At 43.6% G+C, this 26,013-nt stretch overlaps 1 protein-coding gene across 1 annotated transcript in view; it reads right to left on the bottom strand.

Annotated features, from left to right (window-relative positions):
- Positions 1-634: 634 nt before the first annotated feature.
- Positions 635-26,013, bottom strand: part of LOC128641952 (carbonic anhydrase 4-like) — a 241,488-nt gene continuing 216,109 nt past the window's right edge. The window contains exon 9 of the mRNA XM_053694553.1: positions 635-1,117. Within this exon, the coding sequence (XP_053550528.1) occupies positions 863-1,117 (255 nt within the window). The 3' untranslated portion in view covers positions 635-862. The remainder of the gene's footprint in view (positions 1,118-26,013) is intronic.

Consider the following 26,013-nt stretch of genomic DNA (forward strand, 5'->3'; position numbering starts at 1 on the left):
GCTTAGAAACAAGGTAATCACAGAGGTAAAAAGTATATTAATATAACTGAGATAAGGGGCAGTCTGTAGAGGCTTAGAAACAAGGTAATCACAGAGGTAAAAAGTATATTAATATAACTGAGATAAGGGGCAGTCTGTAGAGGCTTAGAAACAAGGTAATCACAGAGGTAAAAAGTGTACTAATATAACCGTGTTTTCTGTGCAAAACTGGGGAATGGGTAATAAAGGGATTATCTATCTTTTAAAACGATAACAAAATGACTGTCCCTTTAGGAGCTGTAGTTTAACTCACCAACCAGCAGCCAAGTGTCTCTGTATCTCCTCTGTGTTGTTGTTTTTTGCCTTCTGCACTTCTAATTCATTTTGCCATTTTGTTACTTTATCATTTTTTTAGGGTCCCTGTTTTTGGCACTTTTACCTGGTGTCTGGTTTAGTTTCCAGTTATATTAGAGACATTGCGGAAGGGGTATTGGGTTCATGAGAAGTTGGTTCTTTCTTTTCATCACTAGAGATGTTGGTTAAAAAAAGCCACGCAACATATTTGTGTCTTGTTGATAAAATCTTGATTACTTGGCCATTCTCATTAGTATTTCCAGCTGGGGTTTTTCATTGGTTAAATAAAAGAAGCACACAGTTCCCAATTAGCATATTTTGTATTTATTTAAATAAGTCAAATAGAGGCAAACTATGCTTAACGACCACCTGTCCGTTCTGATTTTAATCTGCTTTACAATTTCAGGCTTTCTTTTCCTATTATTCTTTGAATGTCCAACTCCACTGGTCCATTGATACACAATGATATGTACATATTGGTGATCATAAAATGTTTTTAGGTATCGCTAATATGTAGCTTTTATTATACCTAATATGACCTAAGAAGTAATACAGTTGTGACCACTGTAAGGATAAGACTGGCACTATCATGGTGGCTGGCACTCTTTGTGGTATATAAACTAGACGTATGGGTGACACTGGCCATGGATGTGACATTAAACTTTTGCATGGAAGAAACCTGAATCTCCCGAGAATTGAGTGCTTGAGTGGGGCGGAAATTGTTTATTAACGTCTCAAGCTCCCCAGACACATTGTGATAAAGATTGGATGAAAAGGCTTTAACCTGAAAAAGAAGGACACATGTGTCAGAAAAAAATATAGACATAAATTGCTTACAGAAGTGAAAGAGAGAGGGGGCAGTTGCCTAATTGTATTAAAGGCCAGCTTATTATCGATTCTTAACCTGAGACTTTGTAACATTAATTTACTATCTTCCCAAGTGACTGAGATTCCCCCCTATGTACCATTAATGTTCCCAAATGACTGGGTACCCCTTATTTACCGTTAATGTACCTTCTTCCCACGTGACTGAGATTCTCCCTATGTACCATTAATGTACCTTCATCCCAAGTGACTGAGATTCCCCCTATGTACCATTAATGTACCATCTTCTTAAGTGAGTGAGTTTCCCCCTATGTACCATTAATGTACCATCTTCCCAAGTGACTGACATCCCCCCTATGTACCATTAATGTACCCTCTTCCGAAGTGACTGAGATTCTCCCTATGTAACATTAATGTACCGACTTCCCAAGTGACTGAGATTCCCCTATGTACCATTATTGTACCATCTTTCCAAGTGACTGAGATTTCCCCTATGTACCATTAATGTAACTCCTTCCCAAGTGACTGAGATTCCCCCTATTTACCATTAATGTACCACCTTCCCAAGTGACTGAGATTATCCCTATGTACCATTAATGTACCGTCATCCCAAGTGACTGAGATTCCCACTCTGTACCATTAATGTACCATCTTCCCAAGTGACTGAGATTCCCTCTATGCCCCATTAATGTACCTTCTTCCCAAGTGACTGAGATTCCCCCTATGTACCATTAATGTACCATCTTCACAAGTGACTGAGATTCCCCGATGTACCATTAATTTACCTTCTTCCCAAGTGACAGAGATTCCCCCTATGTACCATTAATGTACCGTCTTCCCAAATGACTGAAATTCCCTCTATGCACCATTAATGTGCCATCTTCCCTAGTGACTGAGATTCCCCCTATGTACTATTAATGTACCGTCTACCTAAGTGATTGAAATTCCCCCCTATGTACCATTTATGTACCGTCTTCCTAAGTGACGGAGATTCCCCCTATGTACCATTAATGTACCCTCTTCCCAAGTAACTGAGAGTCCCCCTATGTACCATCTTCCCAAGTGACTGAGATTCCCCCATGTACTATTAATGTAACTTCTTCCCAAGTGACTGAGATTTCCCCTATATACCATTCATGTACCGTCTTCCTAAGTGATTGAGATTCCCCCTATGTACCATTAATGTACCGTCTTCCTAAGTGATTGAGATTCCCCCTATGTACCATTAATGTACCCTCTTTCCAAGTGACTGAGAGTCCCCTATGTACCATTAATATACCCTCTTCCCAAGTGACTGAGATTCCCCCTATGTACCATTAATGTACACTATTCCCAAGTGACTGAGATTCCCCCTATGTACCATTAATGTACCGTCTTCCTAAGTGACTGAGATTCCCTATATGTGCTATTAATTTTCCTTCTTCCTAAGTGACTGAGATTCCCCTTATGTTCCATTAATGTACCTTCTTCCCAAGTGACTGAGATTCCCTCTATGTATTATTAATGTACCCTCTTCCCAAGTGACTGAGAGTCCCCCTATGTACCATTAATATACCCTCTTCCCAAATGACTGAGATTCCACCCTATGTATCATTAATGTACCATCTTCCCATGTGACTGAGAATCCCCCTATGTATCCTTAATGTACCCTCTTCCCAAGTAACTTAGATTCCCCCATGGACTATTAACGTAACTTCTTCCCAAGTGACTGAGATTCCCCCTATGTACCATTAATGTACCGTCTTCCTAAGTGATTGAGATACCCCCTATGTACCATTTATGTACCGTCTTCCTAAGTGACGGAGATTCCCCCTATGTACCATTAATGTACCCTCTTCCCAAGTGACTGAGAGTCCCCCTATGTACCGTCTTCCTAAGTGACTGAGATTCCCTCTATATACTATTAATGTACCTTCTTCCTTAGTGACTGAGATTCCCCCTATGTACCATTAATGTACCTTCTTCCTAAGTGACTGAGATTCCCCCTATGTACCATTATTGTACAGTCTTCCTAAGTGACTGAAATTCCCCCTATGTATCATTAATGTACCGTCTTCCCATGTGACTGAGATTCCCCCTATGTACCATTAATGTACCTTCTTCCTAAGTGACTGAGATTCCCCCTTTGTACCATTATTGTACAGTCTTCCTAAGTGACTGAGATTCCCCCTATGTACCATTAATGTATTATCTTCCCTAATGACTGAGATTCCCCTATGTATAATAAATGTATCATCTTACTAAATGACTGAGAGTCCCCCTATGTACCATCTTCCCAAGTGACTGAGATTACCCCTATGTACGATTAATGTACTGTCTTTTTAAGTGACTGAGATTCCCTCTATGTACCATTAATGTACCTTCTTCCGAAGTGACTGAGAATCCCCCTATGTACCATTAATGTACCCTCTACCCAAGTGACTGAGAGTCCCCTTATGTACCTTCTTCCCGAGTAACTGAGATTCCCCCTATGTACCATTAATGTACCATCTTCCTAAGTGACTGAGATTCCCTATATGTGCTATTAATGTACCTTCTTCCTAAGTGACTGAGATTCCCCTTATGTACCATTAATGTACCTTCTTCCCAAGTGACTGAGATTCCCTCGATGTATTATTAATGTACCCTCTTCCCAAATGACTGAGATTCCCCCCCTATGTATCATTAATGTACCATCTTCCCAAGTGACTAAGATTCTCCCTATCTAACCTTGATGTACCTACTTCCCAAGTGACTGAGATTCCCCCTATGTACCAATAATGTACCTTCTTTCCAAGTGACTGAGATTCCCCCTATGTACCAATAATGTACCTTCTTCCCAAGTGACTGAGAATCCCCCTATGTATCCTTAATGTACCCTCTTCCCAAGTGACTTAGATTCCCCCATGTACTATTAATGTAACTTCTTCCCAAGTGACTGAGATTCCCCCTATGTACCATTAATGTACCGTCTTCCTAAGTGATTGAGATTCCCCCTATGCACCATTTATGTACCGCCTTCCTTAGTGACGGAGATTCCCCCTATATACCATTAATGTACCATCTTTCCAAGTGACTGAGAGTCCCCTATGTACCATTAATATACCCTCTTCCCAAGTGACTGAAATTCCCCCTATGTACCATTAATGTACCATCTTCCTAAGTGACTGAGATTCCCTATATGTGCTATTAATTTTCCTTCTTCCTAAGTGACTGAGATTCCCCTTATGTACCATTAATGTACCTTCTTCCCAAGTGACTGAGATTCCCTCTATGTATTATTAATGTACCCTCTTCCCAAGTGACTGAGAGTCCCCCTGTGTACCATTAATATACCCTCTTCCCAAATGACTGAGATTCCCCCCTATGTATCATTAATGTACCATCTTCCCTTGTGACTGAGAATCCCCCTATGTATCCTTAATGTACCCTCTTCCCAAGTGACTTAGATTCCCCCATGGACTATTAACGTAACTTCTTCCCAAGTGACTGAGATTCCCCTTATGTACCATTAATGTACCGTCTTCCTAAGTGATTGAGATTCCCCCTATGTACCATTTATGTACCGTCTTCCTAAGTGACGGAGATTCTCCCTATGTACCATTAATGTACCCTCTTCCCAAGTGACTGAGAGTCCCCCTATGTACTGTCTTCCTAAGTGACTGAGATTCCCTCTATATACTATTAATGTACCTTCTTCCTTAGTGACTGAGATTCCCCCTATGTACCATTAATGTACCTTCTTCCCAAGTGACTGAAATTCCCTCTATTTACCATTAATGTACCCTCTTCCCAAGTGACTGAGAGTCCCCCTATGTACCATTAAGGTACCATTAATGTACCCTCTTCCCAAATGACTAAGATTCCCCCTATGTAACATTAATGTACCTTCTTCGTAAGTGACTGAGATTCCTCCTATGTACCAATAATGTACCTTCTACCCAAGTGACTGAGATTCCCCCTATGTATCATTAATGTACCCTCTTCCCAAGTGACTGAGAGTCCCCCTATGTACCATTAATGTGCCATGTTCCCAAGTGACTGAGATTCCCCCTATGTACCAAAAATGTACCTTCTTCCCAAGTGACTGAGATTCCCCCTATGTACCAAAAATGTACCTTCTTCCCAAGTGACTGAGATTCCCCCTATGTACCATTAATGTACCGTCTTCCTAAATGATTGAGAGTCCCCCTATGTACCATTAAGGTACCATTAATGTACCCTCTTCCCAAATGACTAAGATTCCCCCTATGTAACATTAATGTACCTTCTTCGTAAGTGACTGAGATTCCTCCTATGTACCAATGATGTACCTTCTACCCAAGTGACTGAGATTCCCCCTATGTATCATTAATGTACCCTCTTCCCAAGTGACTGAGAGTCCCCCTATGTACCATTAATGTGCCATGTTCCCAAGTGACTGAGATTCCCCCTATGTACCAAAAATGTACCTTCTTCCTAAGTGACTGAGATTCCCCTTATGTACCATTAATGTACCTTCTTCCCAAGTGACTGAGATTCCCTCTATGTATTATTAATGTACCCTCTTCCCAAGTGACTAAGATTCTCCCTATGTAACATTAATGTACCATCTTCCCAAGTGACTAAGACTCTCCCTATGTAACATTTATGTACCTTCTTTCCAAGTGACTGAGATTCCCCCTATGTACCAATAATGTACCTTCTTCCCAAGTGACTGAGAATCCCCCTATGTATCCTTAATGTATCCTCTTCCCAAGTGACTTAGATTCCCCCATGTACTATTAATGTAACTTCTTCCCAAGTGACTGAGATTCCCCCTATGTACCATTAATGTACCGTCTTCCTAAGTGATTGAGATTCCCCCTATGTACCATTTATGTACCGTCTTCCTAAATGACGGAGATTCCAACTATGTACTATTAATTTACCCTATTCCCAAGTGACTGAGAGTCCCCCTATGTACCGTCTTCCTAAGTGACTGAGATTCCCTCTATGTACTATTAATGTACCTTCTTCCTAAGTGACTGAGATCCCCCCTATGTACCATTAATGTACCTTCTTCCCAAGCGACTGAGATTCCCTATATGTGCTATTAATGTACCTTCTTCCTAAGTGACTGAGATTCCCCTTATGTACCATTAATGTACCTTCTTCCCAAGTGACTGAGATTCCCTCTATGTATTATTAATGTACCCTCTTCCCAAGTGACTAAGATTCTCCCTATGTAACATTAATGTACCATCTTCCCAAGTGACTAAGATTCTCCCTATGTAACATTAATATACCCTCTTCCCAAGTGACTAAGATTCTCCCTATGTAACATTAATATACCCTCTTCCCAAGTGACTAAGATTCTCCCTATGTAACATTAATGTACCATCTTCCCAAGTGACTGAGATTCCCCCTATGTATCAGTAATGTACCTTCTTCCCAAGTGACTGAGATTCCCCCTATGTATCATTAATGTACCATCTTCCCAAGTGACTAAGATTCCCCCTATGTATCATTAATGTACCATCTTCCCAAGTGACTAAGATTCCCCCTATGTATCATTAATGTACCATCTTCACAAGTGACTGAGATTTTCCATATGTATCATTAATGTACCTTCTTCTCAAGTGACTGAGATTTCCCCTATGTATCATTAATGTACCATCTTCCCAAGTGACTAAGATTCCCCCTATGTATCATTAATGTACCATCTTCCCAAGTGACTGAGATTTTCCATATGTATCATTAATGTACCTTCTTCTCAAGTGACTGAGATTTCCCCTATGTATCATTAATGTACCTTCTTCCCAAGTGACTGAGATTCCCCCTATGTACCAATAATGTACCTTCTTCCCAAGTGACTGAGATTCCCCCTATGTACCAAATAATGTACATTTTTCCCAAGTGACTGAGATTCCCCCTATGTATCATTAATGTACCTTCTTCCCAAGTGACTGAGATTTTCCATATGTATCATTAATGTACCGTCTTCCTAAGTGAATGAGATTCCCCCTATGTATCATTAATGTACCTTCTTCCCAAGTGACTGAGATTCCCCCTATGTATCATTAATGTACCTTCTTCCCAAGTGACTGAGATTCCCCCTATGTACCAATAATGTACCTTCTTCCCAAGTGACTGAGATTCCCCTTATGTATCATTAATGTACCCTCTTCCCAAGTGACTGAGAGTCCCCCTATGTACCATTAATGTGCCATGTTCCCAAGTGACTGAGATTCCCCCTATGTACCATTAATGTACCGTCTTCCCAAGTGACTGAGATTCCCCCTATGTATCATTAATGTAACTTCTTCCCAAGTGACTGAGATTCCCCTATGTACCATTAATGTACCGTCTTCCTAAGTGACAGAGATTCCCCCTATGTACCATTAATGTAACTTCTTCCCAAGTGACTGAGAGTCCCCCTATGTACCATTAATGTAACTTCTTCCCAAGTGACTGAGAGTCCCCCTATGTACCATTAATGTACTGTCTTCCTAAGTGACAGAGATTCCCCCTATGTACCATTAATGTAACTTCTTCCCAAGTGACTGAGAGTCCCCCTATGTACCATTAATGTAACTTCTTCCCAAGTGACTGAGAGTCCCCCTATTAGAGCTGCGCATCTTCACCTGTCTCACGATTCGATTCGATTACGATTATCATCGTAACGATTCGATACAATTCGATTCTACGATGCATCGCGATGCATCACGATTACTGCCCATGATTTTCATTAACAAATTCAAGCAGTCAGAACTCCCTTTTTTATTTTATCTGCTTTAAAAAAAAAAAGGGGATTGCTAAGGGGATGTTTCTAGGATATAAGGTACTATGGTCCTGGCATGTTAAATAATAATTCTGGACTTGCCTCTTTTGTCAGGGAATAATGCACAGTTTATGAACCAAGGTGTATAAATGATTAACTTTTAGCAGAGCAGGTCCCAAATACATAACTAACATAGGATATGTGTGATATTGATTTTTTTTTTAAATAAAAATAATGAATTTAGATTTAAGGTAATAGATATGCTTTTAAAAGGTATAGGTTTATATGTAACATATACATTTATTTATATACACATACAAAGCACAACTATAATACAATACAATGCCCTGCCACATATTACACTTAGATCATAGATGGGCTGTTATTTTGCTCCCTAAGCTCATATGAGACAGTGAGACTAGTATTCTGGGTATTGGAGAGCTTTGAAAGGAATGCATGGTATGTGTGAGCAGTGCAGTGTCACCGTTAATGATTAGGGCTCTAAACTGACATAAAGGGTCACCTAATCAATCATGTAGGCTCTCTAAACATGTTTATTACGGCTCTGTGATGATCTGCAGCTGGGAAGGAATGCTATGTCATTTCCTCTTACCGGAACCTTTATTAACAGCTGCACCAACCACTTACTAAACGGCTTCAATAAGTTGTCCTAGAGGTAAAGGTGCTGGCCGGGTGAATGTGATTAATTAAGCCCTCCCTGCTGTGTCGCCTGCTTCAAGACTAGGAGAGATCTGACAGGGCAGAAGCAGTCTGACCAACTGACAGCAGCCTCGTGTAACACAGTGACTATTTCCTTGTATTATCGCTTCCCTGTTAACTGTTGCGGTCTCTGCTGCATGTCTCCTCTTTGTCAGACCCCTAGCCCAGCACCAAACGAGCATTTGAGTGTTGCTATTAGATACTTTTGTAAAACTTGACTTTTTCTATATCTAATAGCAACACTCAAATGCTCGTTTGGTGCTGGGCTAGGGGTCTGACAAAGAGGAAACATGCAGCAGAGACCGCAACAGTGAGTAAACAGGGAAGCGATAATACAAGGAAATATTCACTGTGTTACACGAGGCTGCTGTCCGCTTGTCAGACAACTGCACTGAGCGTGCTGATGTTCAAAATAGAATCAATCAATATTTATTCTGTCTGCCATTACCTGCCATTACTTTAAGCCCTCGCATCAGTCAGTGGGAGAGGCGGGGTCACGTGACATTGTGCGATGACGTCACTGACCCTGAATCGATTCTGATCTTGCACCGCATCGATGCAGCATCGTTAATGGCTGCATCGCGATGCATCGCAATGGCGATTATTTTTGACACCCCTACCCCCTATGTACCATTAATGTACTGTCTTCCTAAGTGACAGAGATTCCCCCTATGTACCATTAATGTAACTTCTTCCCAAGTGACTGAGAGTCCCCCTATGTACCATTAATGTAACTTCTTCCCAAGTGACTGAGAGTCCCCCTATGTACCATTAATGTACTGTCTTCCTAAGTGACAGAGATTCCCCCTATGTACCATTAATGTAACTTCTTTCCAAGTGACTGAGAGTCCCCCTATGTACCATTAATGTACCGTCTTCCTAAGTGACAGAGATTCCCCCTATGTACCATTAATGTAACTTCTTCCCAAGTGACTGAGAGTCCCCCTATGTACCGTCTTCCTAAGTGACTGAGAGTCCCCCTATGTACCGTCTTCCTAAGTGACTGAGAGTCCCCCTATGTACCGTCTTCCCAAGTGACTGAGAGTCCCCCTATGTACCATTAATTAACAATATAGAGTGCGCACTCTTAAAAACTTGTAAAACTAAAACATCTAAAAAAAAGGGGGGTCTTCCCTCTGTGGTTTAAGTTAAGTGGGGCTGTAGCCACAAATAAGTAATGTTCTTTGTTTGGAGGATCGCAAAAAGATATGACTTGCACCTTCTGCTCTGAAGGCTCACTGAAATGCCACTTTTATTATGTGTTTATACTTGCACTGTGTGTTAGCATCCAACACTTTAAACTCTCCTGTATGCAGCTTGTTGTCTATGTTTTCTGTTACCTCTTTCCCCAGGTTCCTTTATGCAGTCAGAATCTCCTTAGGACTGAAAGGTTACTGTGTTTGCAGCTTTTTTCATCCGGTCCCTAATTGTGCAGGTGATCCGGTCTTTAAGCAGTATTTTTTCTCTTTTTTGCAGTCTTGGAGTCTCTAGCACTGTTAAACTAGTGCCTTAAAGGAGTTCAATCAGAATGTTGTTTTTTGCTCCTTGTAGATCCTTGTAACAGTCACCGAGATTACGAGTTTTGCGGTAACAGGGGTGCGGTGTTAGCGAACCTTTTTTTTTTCACCGCTCCCTTAAGACAACGCTGGTATTACAGGTTTTTTTAAACCTGGCGTTAGCCGCAAAAAGGTGATCATAGAACAAAATTTAGCTCCACATCTCACCTCAATACCAGCGTTGCTTAAGTCAACGGTAAGCTGTTTAAACGTGCTCGTGCACAATTTCCCCATAGGAAACAATGGGGCAGATTCAGCTTGAAAAAAACCTAACACCTGCAAAAAAGCAGCGTTCAGCTTCTAACACAGCCCAATTGTTTCCTATGGGGAAATAAAATTAATGTTTATACCTAACACCCTAACATGAACCCCGAGTGTAAACACCCCTAATCTTACACTTATTAAACCCTAATCTGTCGCCCCCGACATCGCCGACACCTGCATTATATTATTAAACCCTAATCTGCTGCTCCGGACACCGCCGCCACCTACATTATACTTATGAACCCCTAATCTGCTGCCCCCAACATCGCCGAACCCTACATTATAGTTATTAACCCCTAATCTGCCCCCAACGTCGCCGCAACCTAACTACACTTATTAACCCCTAATCTGCCGTACTCATCGACGCCGCTACTATATTAAATTTATTAACCCCTAAACCTAAGTCTAAACCTAAATCTAAACCCCCCCTATCTTAAATATAATTTAAATAAAACGAAATAAAATAACTACAATTAAATAAATTAATCCTATTTAAAACTAAATACTTACCTATAAAATAAACCCTAAACTAGCTACAATATAACTAATAGTTACATTGTAGCTAGCTTAGGGTTTATATTTATTTTACAGGCAAGTTTGTATTTATTTTAACTAGGTACAATAGTTATTAAATAGTTATTAAATATTTAATAACTACCTAGTTAAAATAAGTACAAATTTACCTGTAAAATAAATCCTAACCTAAATTACAATTACACCTAACACTACACTATCATTAAATTAATTACCTAAACTAACTACAATTAACTACAATTAAATTAAATAAACTAAATTACGAAAAACAACAAACACTAAATTACAGAAAATAAAAAAATAATTAAATTTTTTTAAAACTAATTACACCTACTCTAATCCCCCTAATAAAATAAAAAAGCCCCCCAAAATAAAAAATTCCCTATCCTATACTAAATAACAAATAGCCCTTAAAACGGCCTTTTGCGGGGCATTGCCCCAAAGTAATTAGCTCTATTACCTGTAAAAAAAAAACAATACCCCCCAACATTAAAACCCACCACCCACACACCCAACCCTACTCTAAAACCCACCCAATCCCCTCTTAAAAAAACCTAACACTACCCCCTTGAAGATCACCCTACCTTGAGACGTCTTCACCCAGCCGGGCACAAGTGGACCTCCAGAGGGGTAGAAGTCTTCATCCGATTCGGGCAGAAGAGGTCCTCCAAGCGGCAGAAGTCTTCATCCAGTCGGCATCTTCTATCTTCATCCATCCGGAGCGGGACCATCTTCAATCCAGCCGATGTGGAGCATCCTCTTCAAACAAAGTCCAAGCGAAGAATGAAGGTTCCTTTAAATGACGTCATCCAAGATGGCGTCCCTTGAATTCTGATTGGCTGATAGGATTCTATCAGCCAATCGGAATTAAGGTAGCAAAAATCCTATTGGCTGATCCAATCAGCCAATAGGATTGAGCTCGCATTCTATTGGCTGTTCCAATCAGCCAATAGAATGCAACCTCAATCCTATTGGCTGAATGCATCAGTCAATAGGATTTTTCCTACCTTAATTCCGATTGGCTGATAGAATCCTATCAGCCAATCGGAATTCAAGGGACGCCATCTTGGATGACGTCATTTAAAGGAACCTTCATTCTTCGCTTGGACTTCGTTTGAAGAGGATGCTCCGCATCGGCTGGATTGAAGATGGATCCGCTCCGCTCCGGATGGATGAAGATAGAAGATGCCGCCTGGATGAAGACTTCTGCCGCTGGGAGGACCTCTTCTGCCCGGATCGGATGAAGACTTCTGCCCCTCTGGAGGTCCACTTGTGCCCGGCTGGGTGAAGACGTCTCAAGGTAGGGTGATCTTCAAGGGGGCAGTGTTTTTTTAAGGGGGGATTGGGTGGGTTTTAGAGTAGGGTTGGTGTGTGGGTAGTGGGTTTTAATGTTGGGGGGCAGTATTGTTTTTTTTTACAGAAAATAGAGCTGATTACTTTGGGGCAATGCCCCGCAAAAGGCCCTTTTAAGGGCTATTTGTAATTTAGTATAGGGTAGGGAATTTTTTTTATTTTGGGGGCTTTTTATTTTATTAGGGGGATTAGAGTAGGTGTAGTTAGTTTTAAAAAATTGTAATTATTTTTTTATTTTCTGTAATTTAGTGTTTTTTGTTTTTCGTAATTTAGTTTATTTAATTTAATTGTAGTTAATTGTAGTTAGTTTAGGTAATTAATTTAATGATAGTGTAGTAGTTAGGTGTAATTGTAATTCAGGTTAGGATTTATTTTACAGGTAAATTTGTACTTATTTTAACTAGGTAGTTATTAAATAGTTAATAACTATTTAATAACTATTGTACCTAGTTAAAATAAATACAAACTTGCCTGTAAAATAAATATAAACACTAACGGCTAGATTTAGAGTTCTGCAGCCAAAGGGGTGCGTTAGCTACGCATGCTTTTTTTCCTTTTAAATACCGCTGTTATTTAGAGTTCACAGAATGGCTGCGTTAGGCTCCAAAAAAGGGAGCGTAGAGCATATTTAACGCCACTGCAACTCTCGATACCAGCGGTGCTTATGGACGCGGCCAGCTTCAAAAACGTGCTCGTGCACGATTCCCCCATAGAAAACAATGGGGCTGTTTGAGCTGAAAAAAACCTAACACCTGCAAAAAAGCAGCGTTCAGCTCCTAACACAGCTACATTGTTTTCTATGGGGAAACACTTCCTAAGTCTGCACCTAACACTCTAACATGTACCCCGAGTCTAAACACCCCTAACCTTACACTTATTAACCCCTAATCTGCCGACCCCGCTATCGCTGACACCTGCATATTTTTTTAACCCCTAATCTGCCACTCCGTACACCGCCGCTACCTACATTATACCTATGTACCCCTAATCTGCTGCCCCTAACACCGCCGACCCCTATATTATATTTATTAACCCCTAATCTGCCCCCCACAACGTCGCCTCCACCTACCTACAATAATTAACCCCTAATCTGCCGACCGAACCGCACCGCTACTATAATAAATGTATTAACCCCTAATCCGCCTCACTCCCGCCTCAATAACCCTATAATAAATAGTATTAACCCCTAATCTTCCCTCCCTAACATCGCCGACACCTAACTTCAAACATTAACCCCTTATCTGCCGACCGGATCGCACCGCTACTATAATAAATGTATTAACCCCTAAAGCTAATTCTAATCCTAACACTAACACCCCCCTAAGTTAAATATAATTTAAATCTAACGAAATAAATTATTTCTTATTAAATAAATTATTCCTATTTAAAGCTAAATACTTACCTGTAAAATAAACCCTAATATAGCTACAATATAAATTATAATTATATTGTAGCTATTTTAGGATATATATTTATTTTACAGGTAACTTTGTAATTATTTTAACCAGGTACAATAGCTATTAAATAGTTAATAACTATTTAATAGTTACCTATATAAAATAATTACAAAATTACCTGTAAAATAAATCCTAACCTAAGTTACAATTAAACCTAACACTACACTATCAATAAATAAATAAAATAAAATACCTACAATTACCTACAATTAAACCTAACACTACACTATCAATAAATTAATTAAATACAATACCTACAAATAAATACATTTAAATAAACTAACTAAAGTACAAAAAATAAAAAAGAACTAAGTTACAAAAAATAAATTTTTTTTACAAACATTAGAAAAATATTACAACAATTTTAAACTAATTACACCTACTCTAAGCCCCCTAATAAAATAACAAAGCCCCCCAAAATAAAAAAATGCCCTACCCTATTCTAAATTAAAAAAGTTCAAAGCTCTTTTACCTTACCAGCCCTTAAAAGGGACCTTTGTGGGGCATGCCCCAAAGAATTCAGCTGTTTTGCCTGTAAAAGAAAAATACAACCCCCCCCAAACATTAAAACCCACCACCCACATACCCCTAATCTAACCCAAACCCCCTTTAAATAAACCTAACACTACCCCCCTGAAGATCATCCTACCTTGTCTTCACCACACCGGGTATCACACCGATCCGTCCTGGCTCAGAAGTCTTCATCCAAGCCCAAGCAGGGGCTGGCGATCCATAATCTGGCTGAAGTCTTCTATCAAGCGTCGGCTGAAGAGGTCCAGAAGAGGCTCCAAAGTCTTCATCCTATCCGGGAAGAAGAGGCGATCCGGACCCGGCAACCATCTTGATGCAAGCGGCATCTTCTATCTTCATCCGATGACGAACGGCTCCATCCTGAAGACCTCCAGCGCGGATCTATCCTCTTCTTCCGACGTCCAACTGAAGAATGAAGGTTCCTTTAAGGGACGTCATCCAAGATGGCGTCCCTCGAATTCCGATTGGCTGATAGGATTCTATCAGCCAATCGGAATTAAGGTAGGAAAATTCTGATTGGTTGATGGAATCAGCCAATCAGATTCAAGTTCAATCCGATTGGCTGATTGGATCAGCCAATCAGATTGAGCTCGCATTCTATTGGCTGTTCCGATCAGCCAATAGAATGCGAGCTCAATCTGATTGGCTGATTCAATCAGCCAATCAGAATTTCCCTACCTTAATTCCGATTGGCTGATAGAATCCTATCAGCCAATCGGAATTCGAGGGACGCCATCTTGGATGACGTCCCTTAAAGGAACCTTCATTCTTCAGTTGGACGTCGGAAGAAGAGGATAGATCCGCGCTGGAGGTCTTCAGGATGGAGCCGGTCGTCATCGGATGAAGATAGAAGATGCCGCTTGGATCAAGATGGTTGCCGGTCCGGATCGCCTCTTCTTCCCGGATAGGATTAAGACTTTGGAGCCTCTTCTAGACCTCTTCAGCCGACGCTTGATAGAAGACTTCAGCCGGATTATAGATCGCCAGCCCCTGCTTGGGCTTGGATGAAGACTTCAGAGCCAGGACGGATCGGTGTGATACCCGGTGTGGTGAAGACAAGGTAGGATGATCTTTTGGGGGGGGTAGTATTAGGTTTATTTAAGGGGGGTTTGGGTTAGATTAGGGGTATGTGGGTGGTGGGTTTTAATGTTGGGGGGGGGTTGTATTTTTCTTTTACAGGCAAAAGAGCTGAATTCTTTGGGGCATGTCCCACAAAGGGCCCTTTTAAGGGCTGGTAAGGTAAAAGAGCTTTGAACTTTTTTAATTTAGAATAGGGTAGGGCATTTTTTTATTTTGGGGGGCTTTGTTATTTTATTAGGGGGCTTAGAGTAGGTGTAATTAGTTTAAAATTGTTGTAATATTTTTCTAATGTTTGTAAATATTTTTTTTTATTTTTTGTAACTTAGTTCTTTTTTATTTTTTGTACTTTAGTTAGTTTATTTAAATGTGTTTATTTGTAGGTATTGTATTTAATTAATTTATTGATAGTGTAATGTTAGGTTTAATTGTAGGTAATTGTAGGTATTTTATTTAATTTATTTATTGATAGTGTAGTGTTAGGTTTAATTGTAACTTAGGTTAGGATTTATTTTACAGGTAATTTTGTAATTATTTTAACTAGGTAACTATTAAATAGTTATTAACTATTTAATAGCTATTGTACCTGGTTAAAATAATTACAAAGTTGCCTGTAAAATAAATATTAATCCTAAAATAACAGCAATATAATTATAATTTATATTGTAGCTATATTAGGGTTTATTTTACAGGTACGTATTTAGCTTTAAATAGAATTAATTTATTTAATAATAGTTAATTTATTTTGTTAGATTTAAATTATATTTAAGTTAGGGGGTGTTAGGGTTAGGGTTAGAATTAGCTTTAGGGGTTAAAAAATTTATTAGAATAGCGGTGAGCTCCGGTCGGCAGATTAGGGGTTAATGCTTGAAGTTAGGTGTCGGCGATGTTAGGGAGGGCAGATTAGGGGTTAATACTATTTATTATAGGGTTATTGAGGCGGGAGTGAGGCGGATTAGGGGTTAATAACTTTATTATAGTAGTAGTGAGGTCCGCTCGGCAGATTAGGGGTTAATAAGTGTAGGTAGGTGGCGGCGACGTTGGGGGGGGCAGATTAGGGGTTAATAAATATAATATAGGTGTCGGCGGTATTAGGGGCAGCAGATTAGGGGTACATAGGGATAACTTAGCTGGCGGCGGTGCACGGAGCGGCAGATTAGGGGTTAAAAAATTTAATAGAGTGGCGGCGATGTGGGGGGACCTCGGTTTAGGGGTACATAGGTAGTTTATGGGTGTTAGTGTACTTTAGAGCACAATAGTTAAGAGCTTTATAAACCGGCGTTAGCCCAGAAAGCTCTTAACTCCTGTTTTTTTTCTGCGGCTGGAGTTTTGTCGTTAGATTTCTAACGCTCACTTCAGCCATGACTCTAAATACCGGCGTTAGAAAGATCCCATTGAAAAGATAGGATACGCAATTGACGTAAGGGGATCTGCAGTATGGAAAAGTCGCGGCTGCAAAGTGAGCGTTAGACCCTTTCTTGACTGACTCCAAATACCAGAGGGCGGTAAAAACCAGCTTTAGGAGCCTCTAACGCTGGTTTTCACGGCTACCGCCCAACTCTAAATCTAGCCGTAAGATAGATACAAATGTAACTATTAGTTATATTGTAGCTATCTTATGGTTTATTTTATAGGTAAGTATTTAGTTTTAAATAGGATGAATTTATTTAATTGTAGTTATTTTATTTCGTTTTAGTTAAATTATATTTAAGTTAAGAGGGGTTAGACTTAGGGTTAGACTTAGGTTTAGGGGTTAATAAATTTAATATATTAGCGGCGACGTTAAAGGCGGCAGATTTGGGGTTAATAAATGTAGGTATGTGTCGGCGATGTTAGGGACGGCAGATTAGGGGTTAATAAAATTTAACTAGTGTTTGCGAGGCAGGAGTGTGGCGGTTTAGGGGTTAATATATTTATTAAAGTGGTGGCGATGTCCAGTCGGCAGATTAGGGGTTAAAATTTTTATTTAAGTGTTTCCGATGTGGGGGGAGGGGGCTCGGTTTAGGGGTTAATATGTAGTTTATGGGTGTTAGTGTACTTTTTAGCACTTTAGTTAAGAGTTTTATGTTACGGCGTTAGCCCATAAAACTCTTAACTACTGACTTTTAAATGCGTTAGGAGTCTTGACAGGAGAGGGTCTACCGCTCACTTCTTCCAAGACTCGTAATACCGGCGTTAGGCAAATTCCATTAAAAGATAGGATACGCAATTGACGTAAGGGGATTTGCGCTATGCTCGAGTCTCGGAAGAAAAGTGAGCGGTACACCTGTACCTGCCAGACTCATAATACCAGCGGGCGTTAAAAAGCAGCGTTGGGACCTCTCAATGCTGCTTTTTAAGGCTAACGCCAAACTCATAATCTAGCAGAGTGTTTGTGCTCCAAAAGGAAAACAGTCTAGCAGCAGCTAATCAATTGCCACTAGTTCCAGCCTTGTGCAGGGTCCAGCAGCAGCTAATCAATTGCCACTAGTTCCAGCCTTGTGCAGGGTCCAGCAGCAGCTAATCAATTGCAACTAGTTCCAGCCTTGTGCAGGGTCCAGCAGCAGCTAATCAATTGCAACTAGTTCCAGCCTTGTGCAGGGTCCAGCAGCAGCTAATCAATTGCCACTAGTTCCAGCCTTGTGCAGGGTCCAGCAGCAGCTAATCAATTGCAACTAGTTCCAGCCTTGTGCAGGGTCCAGCAGCAGCTAATCAATTGCAACTAGTTCCAGCCTTGTGCAGGGTCCAGCAGCAGCTAATCAATTGCCACTAGTTCCAGCCTTGTGCAGGGTCCAGCAGCAGCTAATCAATTGCCACTAGTTCCAGCCTTGTGCAGGGTCCAGCAGCAGCTAATCAATTGCAACTAGTTCCAGCCTTGTGCAGGGTCCAGCAGCAGCTAATCAATTGCAACTAGTTCCAGCCTTGTGCAGGGTCCAGCAGCAGCTAATCAATTGCCACTAGTTCCAGCCTTGTGCAGGGTCCAGCAGCAGCTAATCAATTGCAACTAGTTCCAGCCTTGTGCAGGGTCCAGCAGCAGCTAATCAATTGCAACTAGTTCCAGCCTTGTGCAGGGTCCAGCAGCAGCAGCTAATCAATTGCAACTAGCTTCAGCCTTGTGCAGGGTCTAGCAGCAGCTAATCAATTGCAACTAGTTCCAGCCTTGTGCAGGGTCCAGCAGCAGCTAATCAATTGCAACTAGTTTCAGCCTTGTGCAGGGTCTAGCAGCAGCTAATCAATTGCAACTAGTTCCAGCCTTGTGCAGGGTCCAGCAGCAGCTAATCAATTGCAACTAGTTCCAGCCTTGTGCAGGGTCCAGCAGCAGCTAATCAATTGCAACTAGTTCCAGCCTTGTGCAGGGTCCAGCAGCAGCTAATCAATTGCAACTAGTTCCAGCCTTGTGCAGGGTCCAGCAGCAGCTAATCAATTGCAACTAGCTTCAGCCTTGTGCAGGGTCCAGCAGCAGCTAATCAATTGCAACTAGCTTCAGCCTTGTGCAGGGTCCAGCAGCAGCTAATCAATTGCAACTAGTTCCAGCCTTGTGCAGGGTCCAGCAGCAGCTAATCAATTGCAACTAGTTCCAGCCTTGTGCAGGGTCCAGCAGCAGCTAATCAATTGCAACTAGTTCCAGCCTTGTGCAGGGTCCAGCAGCAGCTAATCAATTGCCACTAGTTCCAGCCTTGTGCAGGGTCCAGCAGCAGCTAATCAATTGCCACTAGTTCCAGCCTTGTGCAGGGTCCAGCAGCAGCTAATCAATTGCAACTAGTTCCAGCCTTGTGCAGGGTCCAGCAGCAGCTAATCAATTGCAACTAGCTTCAGCCTTGTGCACGGTCCAGCAGCAGCTAATCAATTGCCACTAGTTCCAGCCTTGTGCAGGGTCCAGCAGCAGCTAATCAATTGCAACTAGTTCCAGCCTTGTGCAGGGTCCAGCAGCAGCTAATCAATTGCAACTAGTTCCAGCCTTGTGCAGGGTCCAGCAGCAGCTAATCAATTGCCACTAGTTCCAGCCTTGTGCAGGGTCCAGCAGCAGCTAATCAATTGCAACTAGTTCCAGCCTTGTGCAGGGTCCAGCAGCAGCTAATCAATTGCAACTAGTTCCAGCCTTGTGCAGGGTCCAGCAGCAGCTAATCAATTGCAACTAGTTCCAGCCTTGTGCAGGGTCCAGCAGCAGCAGCTAATCAATTGCAACTAGTTCCAGCCTTGTGCAGGGTCCAGCAGCAGCTAATCAATTGCAACTAGTTCCAGCCTTGTGCAGGGTCCAGCAGCAGCTAATCAATTGCAACTAGTTCCAGCCTTGTGCAGGGTCCAGCAGCAGCTAATCAATTGCAACTAGCTTCAGCCTTGTGCAGGGTCCAGCAGCAGCTAATCAATTGCAACTAGTTCCAGCCTTGTGCAGGTCCAGCAGCAGCTAATCAATTGCAACTAGTTCCAGCCTTGTGCAGGGTCCAGCAGCAGCTAATCAATTGCAACTAGTTCCAGCCTTGTGCAGGGTCCAGCAGCAGCTAATCAATTGCCACTAGCTTCAGCCTTGTGCACGGTCCAGCAGCTAATCAATTGCAACTAGTTCCAGCCTTGTGCAGGGTCCAGCAGCAGCTAATCAATTGCAACTAGTTCCAGCCTTGTGCAGGGTCCAGCAGCAGCTAATCAATTGCAACTAGTTCCAGCCTTGTGCAGGGTCCCAGCAGCAGCTAATCAATTGCAACTAGTTCCAGCATGTGCAGGGTCCAGCAGCAGCTAATCAATTGCCACTAGTTCCAGCCTTGTGCAGGGTCCAGCAGCAGCTAATCAATTGCAACTAGTTTCCAGCCTTGTGCAGCGGTCCAGCAGCAGCTAATCAATTGCAACTAGTTCAGCCTTGTGCAGGGTCCAGCAGCAGCTAATCAAATTGCAACTAGCTTTCCAGCCTTGTGCAGGGTCCAGCAGCAGCTAATCAATTGCAACTAGTTCCAGCCTTGTGCAGGGTCCAGCAGCAGCTAATCAATTGCAACTAGTTCAGCCTTGTGCAGGGTCCCAGCAGCAGCTAATCAATTGCCACTAGTTCCAGCCTTGTGCAGGGGTCCAGCAGCAGCTAATCAATTGCAACTAGTTCCAGCCTTGTGGCAGGGTCCAGCAGCAGCTAATCAATTGCCAAATAGTTCCAGCCTTGTGCACGGGTTCCAGCAGCAGCTAATCAATTGCAACTAGTTCCAGCCTTGTGCAGGGTCCAGCAGAGCTAATCAATTGCAACTAGTTCCAGCCTTGTGCAGGGTCCAGCAGCAGCTAATCAATTGCAACTAGTTCCAGCCTTGTGCAGGGTCCAGCAGCAGCTAATCAATTGCAACTAGTTCCAGCCTTGTGCAGGGTCCAGCAGCAGCTAATCAATTGCACACTAGTTCCAGCCTTGTGCAGGGTCCAGCAGCAGCTAATCAATTGCAACTAGTTCCAGCCTTGTGCAGGGTCCAGCAGCAGCTAATCAATTGCAACTAGTTCCAGCCTTGTGCAGGGTCCAGCAGCAGCTAATCAATTGCAACTAGCTTCAGCCTTGTGCAGGGTCCAGCAGCAGCTAATCAATTGCCACTAGCTTCAGCCTTGTGCAGGGTCCAGCAGCAGCTAATCAATTGCAACTAGTTCCAGCCTTGTGCAGGGTCCAGCAGCAGCTAATCAATTGCAACTAGTTCCAGCCTTGTGCAGGGTCCAGCAGCAGCTAATCAATTGCAACTAGTTCCAGCCTTGTGCACGGGTCCAGCAGCAGCTAATCAATTGCAACTAGTTCCAGCCTTGTGCAGGGTCCAGCAGCAGCTAATCAATTGCAACTAGTTCCAGCCTTGTGCAGGGTCCAGCAGCAGCTAATCAATTGCAACTAGTTCCAGCCTTGTGCAGGGTCCAGCAGCAGCTAATCAATTGCAACTAGTTTCAGCCTTGTGCAGGGTCCAGCAGCAGCTAATCAATTGCAACTAGTTCCAGCCTTGTGCAGGGTCCAGCAGCAGCTAATCAATTGCAACTAGTTCCAGCCTTGTGCAGGGTCCAGCAGCAGCTAATCAATTGCAACTAGTTCCAGCCTTGTGCAGGGTCCAGCAGCAGCTAATCAATTGCAACTAGTTCCAGCCTTGTGCACGGTCCAGCAGCAGCTAATCAATTGCAACTAGTTCCAGCCTTGTGCAGGGTCCAGCAGCAGCTAATCAATTGCAACTAGCTTCAGCCTTGTGCAGGGTTCCAGCAGCAGCTAATCAATTGCAACTAGTTCCAGCCTTGTGCAGGGTCCAGCAGCAGCAGCTAATCAATTGCCACTAGTTCCAGCCTTGTGCAGGGTCCAGCAGCAGCTAATCAATTGCAACTAGTTCCAGCCTTGTGCAGGGTCCAGCAGCAGCTAATCAATTGCAACTAGTTCCAGCCTTGTGCAGGGTCCAGCAGCAGCAGCTAATCAATTGCAACTAGTTCCAGCCTTGTGCAGGGTCCAGCAGCAGCTAATCAATTGCAACTAGTTCCAGCCTTGTGCAGGGTCCAGCAGCAGCTATCAATTGCAACTAGTTCCAGCCTTGTGCAGGGTCCAGCAGCAGCAGCTAATCAATTGCAACTAGTTCCAGCCTTGTGCAGGGGTCCAGCAGCAGCTAATCAATTGCAACTAGTTCCAGCCTTGTGCAGGGGTCCAGCAGCAGCTAATCAATTGCAACTAGTTCCAGCCTTGTGCAGGGTCCAGCAGCAGCTAATCAATTGCAACTAGTTCAGCCTTGTGCAGGGTCGCAGCAGCAGCTAATCAATTGCCACTAGTTCCAGCTTGTGCAGGGTCCAGCCAGCAGCTAATCAATTGCAACTAGTTCCAGCCTTGTGCAGGGTCCAGCAGCAGCTAATCAATTGCAACTAGTTCCAGCCTTGTGCACGGTACCAGCAGCAGCTAATCAATTGCAACTAGTTCCAGCCTTGTGCAGGGTCCAGCAGCAGCTAATCAATTGCAACTAGTTTCCAGCCTTGTGCAGGGTCCAGCAGCAGCTAATCAATTGCAACTAGTTCCAGCCTTGTGCAGGGTCCAGCAGCAGCTAATCAATTGCAACTAGTTCCAGCCTTGTGCAGGGTCCAGCAGCAGCTAATCAATTGCCAACTAGTTCCAGCCTTGTGCAGGGTCCAGCAGCAGCTAATCAATTGCAACTAGTTCCAGCCTTGTGCAGGGTCCAGCAGCAGCAGCTAATCAATTGCAACTAGTTTCCAGCCTTGTGCAGGGTCCAGCAGCAGCTAATCAATTGCAACTAGTTCCAGCCTTGTGCAGGGTCCAGCAGCAGCTAATCAATTGCAACTAGTTCCAGCCTTGTGCAGGGTCCAGCAGCAGCTAATCAATTGCAACTAGTTCCAGCCTTGTGCAGGGTCCAGCAGCAGCTAATCAATTGCAACTAGTTCCAGCCTTGTGCAGGGTCCAGCAGCAGCTAATCAATTGCAACTAGTTCCAGCCTTGTGCAGGGTCCAGCAGCAGCTAATCAATTGCAACTAGTTCCAGCCTTGTGCAGGGTCCAGCAGCAGCTAATCAATTGCAACTAGTTCCAGCCTTGTGCAGGGTCCAGCAGCAGCTAATCAATTGCAACTAGTTCCAGCCTTGTGCAGGGTCCAGCAGCAGCTAATCAATTGCCACTAGTTCCAGCCTTGTGCAGGGTCCAGCAGCAGCTAATCAATTGCAACTAGCTTCCAGCCTTGTGCAGGGTCCAGCAGCAGCTAATCAATTGCAACTAGTTCCAGCCTTGTGCAGGGTCCAGCAGCAGCTAATCAATTGCAACTAGTTCCAGCCTTGTGCAGGGTCCAGCAGCAGCTAATCAATTGCAACTAGTTCCAGCCTTGTGCAGGGTCCAGCAGCAGCTAATCAATTGCAACTAGCTTCAGCCTTGTGCACGGTCCAGCAGCTAATCAATTGGCAACTAGTTTCCAGCCTTGTGCAGGGTCCAGCAGCAGCTAATCAATTGCAACTAGTTCCAGCCTTGTGCAGGGTCCAGCAGCAGCTAATCAATTGCAACTAGTTCCAGCCTTGTGCAGGGTCCAGCAGCAGCTAAACAATTGCAAACTAGTTCCAGCCTTGTGCAAGGGTCAGCAGCAGCTAATCAATTGCAACTAGTTCCAGCCTTGTGCAGGGTCCAGCAGCAGCTAATCAATTGCAACTAGTTTCAGCCTTGTGCAGGGTCCAGCAGCAGCTAATCAATTGCCACTAGATACAGCCTTGTGCAGGGTCCCAGCAGCAGCTAATCAATTGCAACTAGTTCCAGCCTTGTGCAGGGTCCAGCAGCAGCTAATCAATTGCCACTAGTTCCAGCCTTGTGCAGGGTCCAGCAGCAGCTAATCAATTGCAACTAGCTTCAGCCTTGTGCAGGGTCCAGCAGCAGCTAATCAATTGCAACTAGTTCCAGCCTTGTGCAGGGTCCAGCAGCAGCTAATCAATTGCAACTAGTTCCAGCCTTGTGCAGGGTCCAGCAGCAGCTAATCAATTGCAACTAGCTTCAGCCTTGTGCAGGGTCCAGCAGCAGCTAATCAATTGCAACTAGCTTCAGCCTTGTGCAGGGTCCAGCAGCAGCTAATCAATTGCAACTAGTTCCAGCCTTGTGCAGGGTCCAGCAGCAGCTAATCAATTGCAACTAGTTCCAGCCTTGTGCAGGGTCCAGCAGCAGCTAATCAATTGCAACTAGTTCCAGCCTTGTGCAGGGTCCAGCAGCAGCTAATCAATTGCAACTAGTTCCAGCCTTGTGCAGGGTCCAGCAGCAGCTAATCAATTGCAACTAGCTTCAGCCTTGTGCAGGGTCCAGCAGCAGCTAATCAATTGCAACTAGTTCCAGCCTTGTGCAGGGTCCAGCAGCAGCTAATCAATTGCACTAGTTCCAGCCTTGTGCAGGGTCCAGCAGCAGCTAATCAATTGCAACTAGTCTTCCAGCCTTGTGCACGGTCCAGCAGCAGCTAATCAATTGCAACTAGTTCAGCCTTGTGCAGGGTCCAGCAGCAGCTAATCAATTGCCACTAGTTCCAGCCTTGTGCAGGGGTCCAGCAGCAGCTAATCAAATTGCAACTAGTTCCATCCTTGTGCAGGGTCGCAGCAGCAGCTAATCAATTGCAACTAGTTCCAGCCTTGTGGCAGGGTCCAGCAGCAGCTAATCAAGTTGCAACTAGTTCCAGCCTTGTGCAGGGTCCAGCAGCAGCTAATCAATTGCAACTAGTTCCAGCCTTGTGCAGGGTCCAGCATCAGCAGCTAATCAATTGCAACTAGTTCCAGCCTTGTGCAGGGTCCAGCAGCAGCTAATCAATTGCAACTAGTTCCAGCCTTGTGCAGGGTCCAGCAGCAGCTAATCATTTGCAACTTGTTCAGCCTTGTGCAGGGTCCAGCAGCAGCTAATCAATTGCAACTAGTTCCAGCCTTGTGCAGGGTCCAGCAGCAGCTAATCAATTGCAACTAGTTCCAGCCTTGTGCAGGGTCCAGCAGCAGCTAATCAATTGCAACTAGTTCAGCCTTGTGCAGGTCCAGCAGCAGCTAATCAATTGCAACTAGTTCCAGCCTTGTGCAGGGTCCAGCAGCAGCTAATCAATTGCACTAGTTCATTTCAGCCTTGTGCAGGGTCCAGCAGCAGCTAATCAATTGCAACTAGTTTCCAGCCTTGTGCAGGGTCCAGCAGCAGCTAATCAATTGCAACTAGTTCAGCCTTGTGCAGGTCCAGCAGCAGCTATCAATTGCCACTAGTTCCAGCCTTGTGCAGGGTCCAGCAGCAGCTAATCAATTGCAACTAGTTCCAGCCTTGTGCAGGGTCCAGCAGCAGCAGCTAATCAATTGCAACTAGTTCCAGCCTTGTGCAGGGTCCAGCAGCAGCTAATCAATTGCAACTAGTTCCAGCCTTGTGCAGGGTCCAGCAGCAGCTAATCAAATGCAACTAGATCCAGCCTTGTCAGGGTCCAGCAGCAGCTAATCAATTGCAACTAGTTCCAGCCTTGTGCAGGGTCCAGCAGCAGCTAATCAATTGCAACTAGTTCCAGCCTTGTGCAGGGTCCAGCAGCAGCTAATCAATTGCAACTAGTTTCCAGCCTTGTGCAGGGTCCAGCAGCAGCTAATCAATTGCAACTAGTTCCAGCCTTGTGCAGGGTCCAGCAGCAGCTAATCAATTGCAACTAGTTCCAGCCTTGTGCAGGGTCCAGCAGCAGCAGCTAATCAATTGCAACTAGTTCCAGCCTTGTGCAGGGTCCAGCAGCAGCTAATCAATTGCCACTAGTTCCAGCCTTGTGCACGGTCCAGCAGCAGCTAATCAATTGCCACTAGCTTCAGCCTTGTGCAGGGTCCAGCAGCAGCTAATCAATTGCAACTAGTTTCAGCCTTGTGCAGGGTCCAGCAGCAGCTAATCAATTGCAACTAGTTTCAGCCTTGTGCACGGTCCAGCAGCTAATCAATTGCAACTAGCTTCAGCCTTGTGCAGGGTCCAGCAGCAGCTAATCAATTGCAACTAGCTTCCAGCCTTGTGCAGGGTCCAGCAGCAGCTAATCAATTGCAACTAGTTCCCAGCCTTGTGCAGGGTCCTCAGCAGCAGCTAATCAATTGCAACTAGTTCCAGCCTTGTGCAGGGTCCTAGCAGCAGCTAATCAATTGCAACTAGTTCCAGCCTTGTGCAGGGTCCAGCAGCAGCTAATCAATTGCAACTAGTTCCAGCCTTGTGCAGGGTCCAGCAGCAGCTAATCAATTGCA

The sequence above is a fragment of the Bombina bombina genome, chromosome 11, assembly GCF_027579735.1.
Source record: "Bombina bombina isolate aBomBom1 chromosome 11, aBomBom1.pri, whole genome shotgun sequence".
In the NCBI taxonomy this organism is placed as follows: domain Eukaryota; kingdom Metazoa; phylum Chordata; class Amphibia; order Anura; family Bombinatoridae; genus Bombina; species Bombina bombina.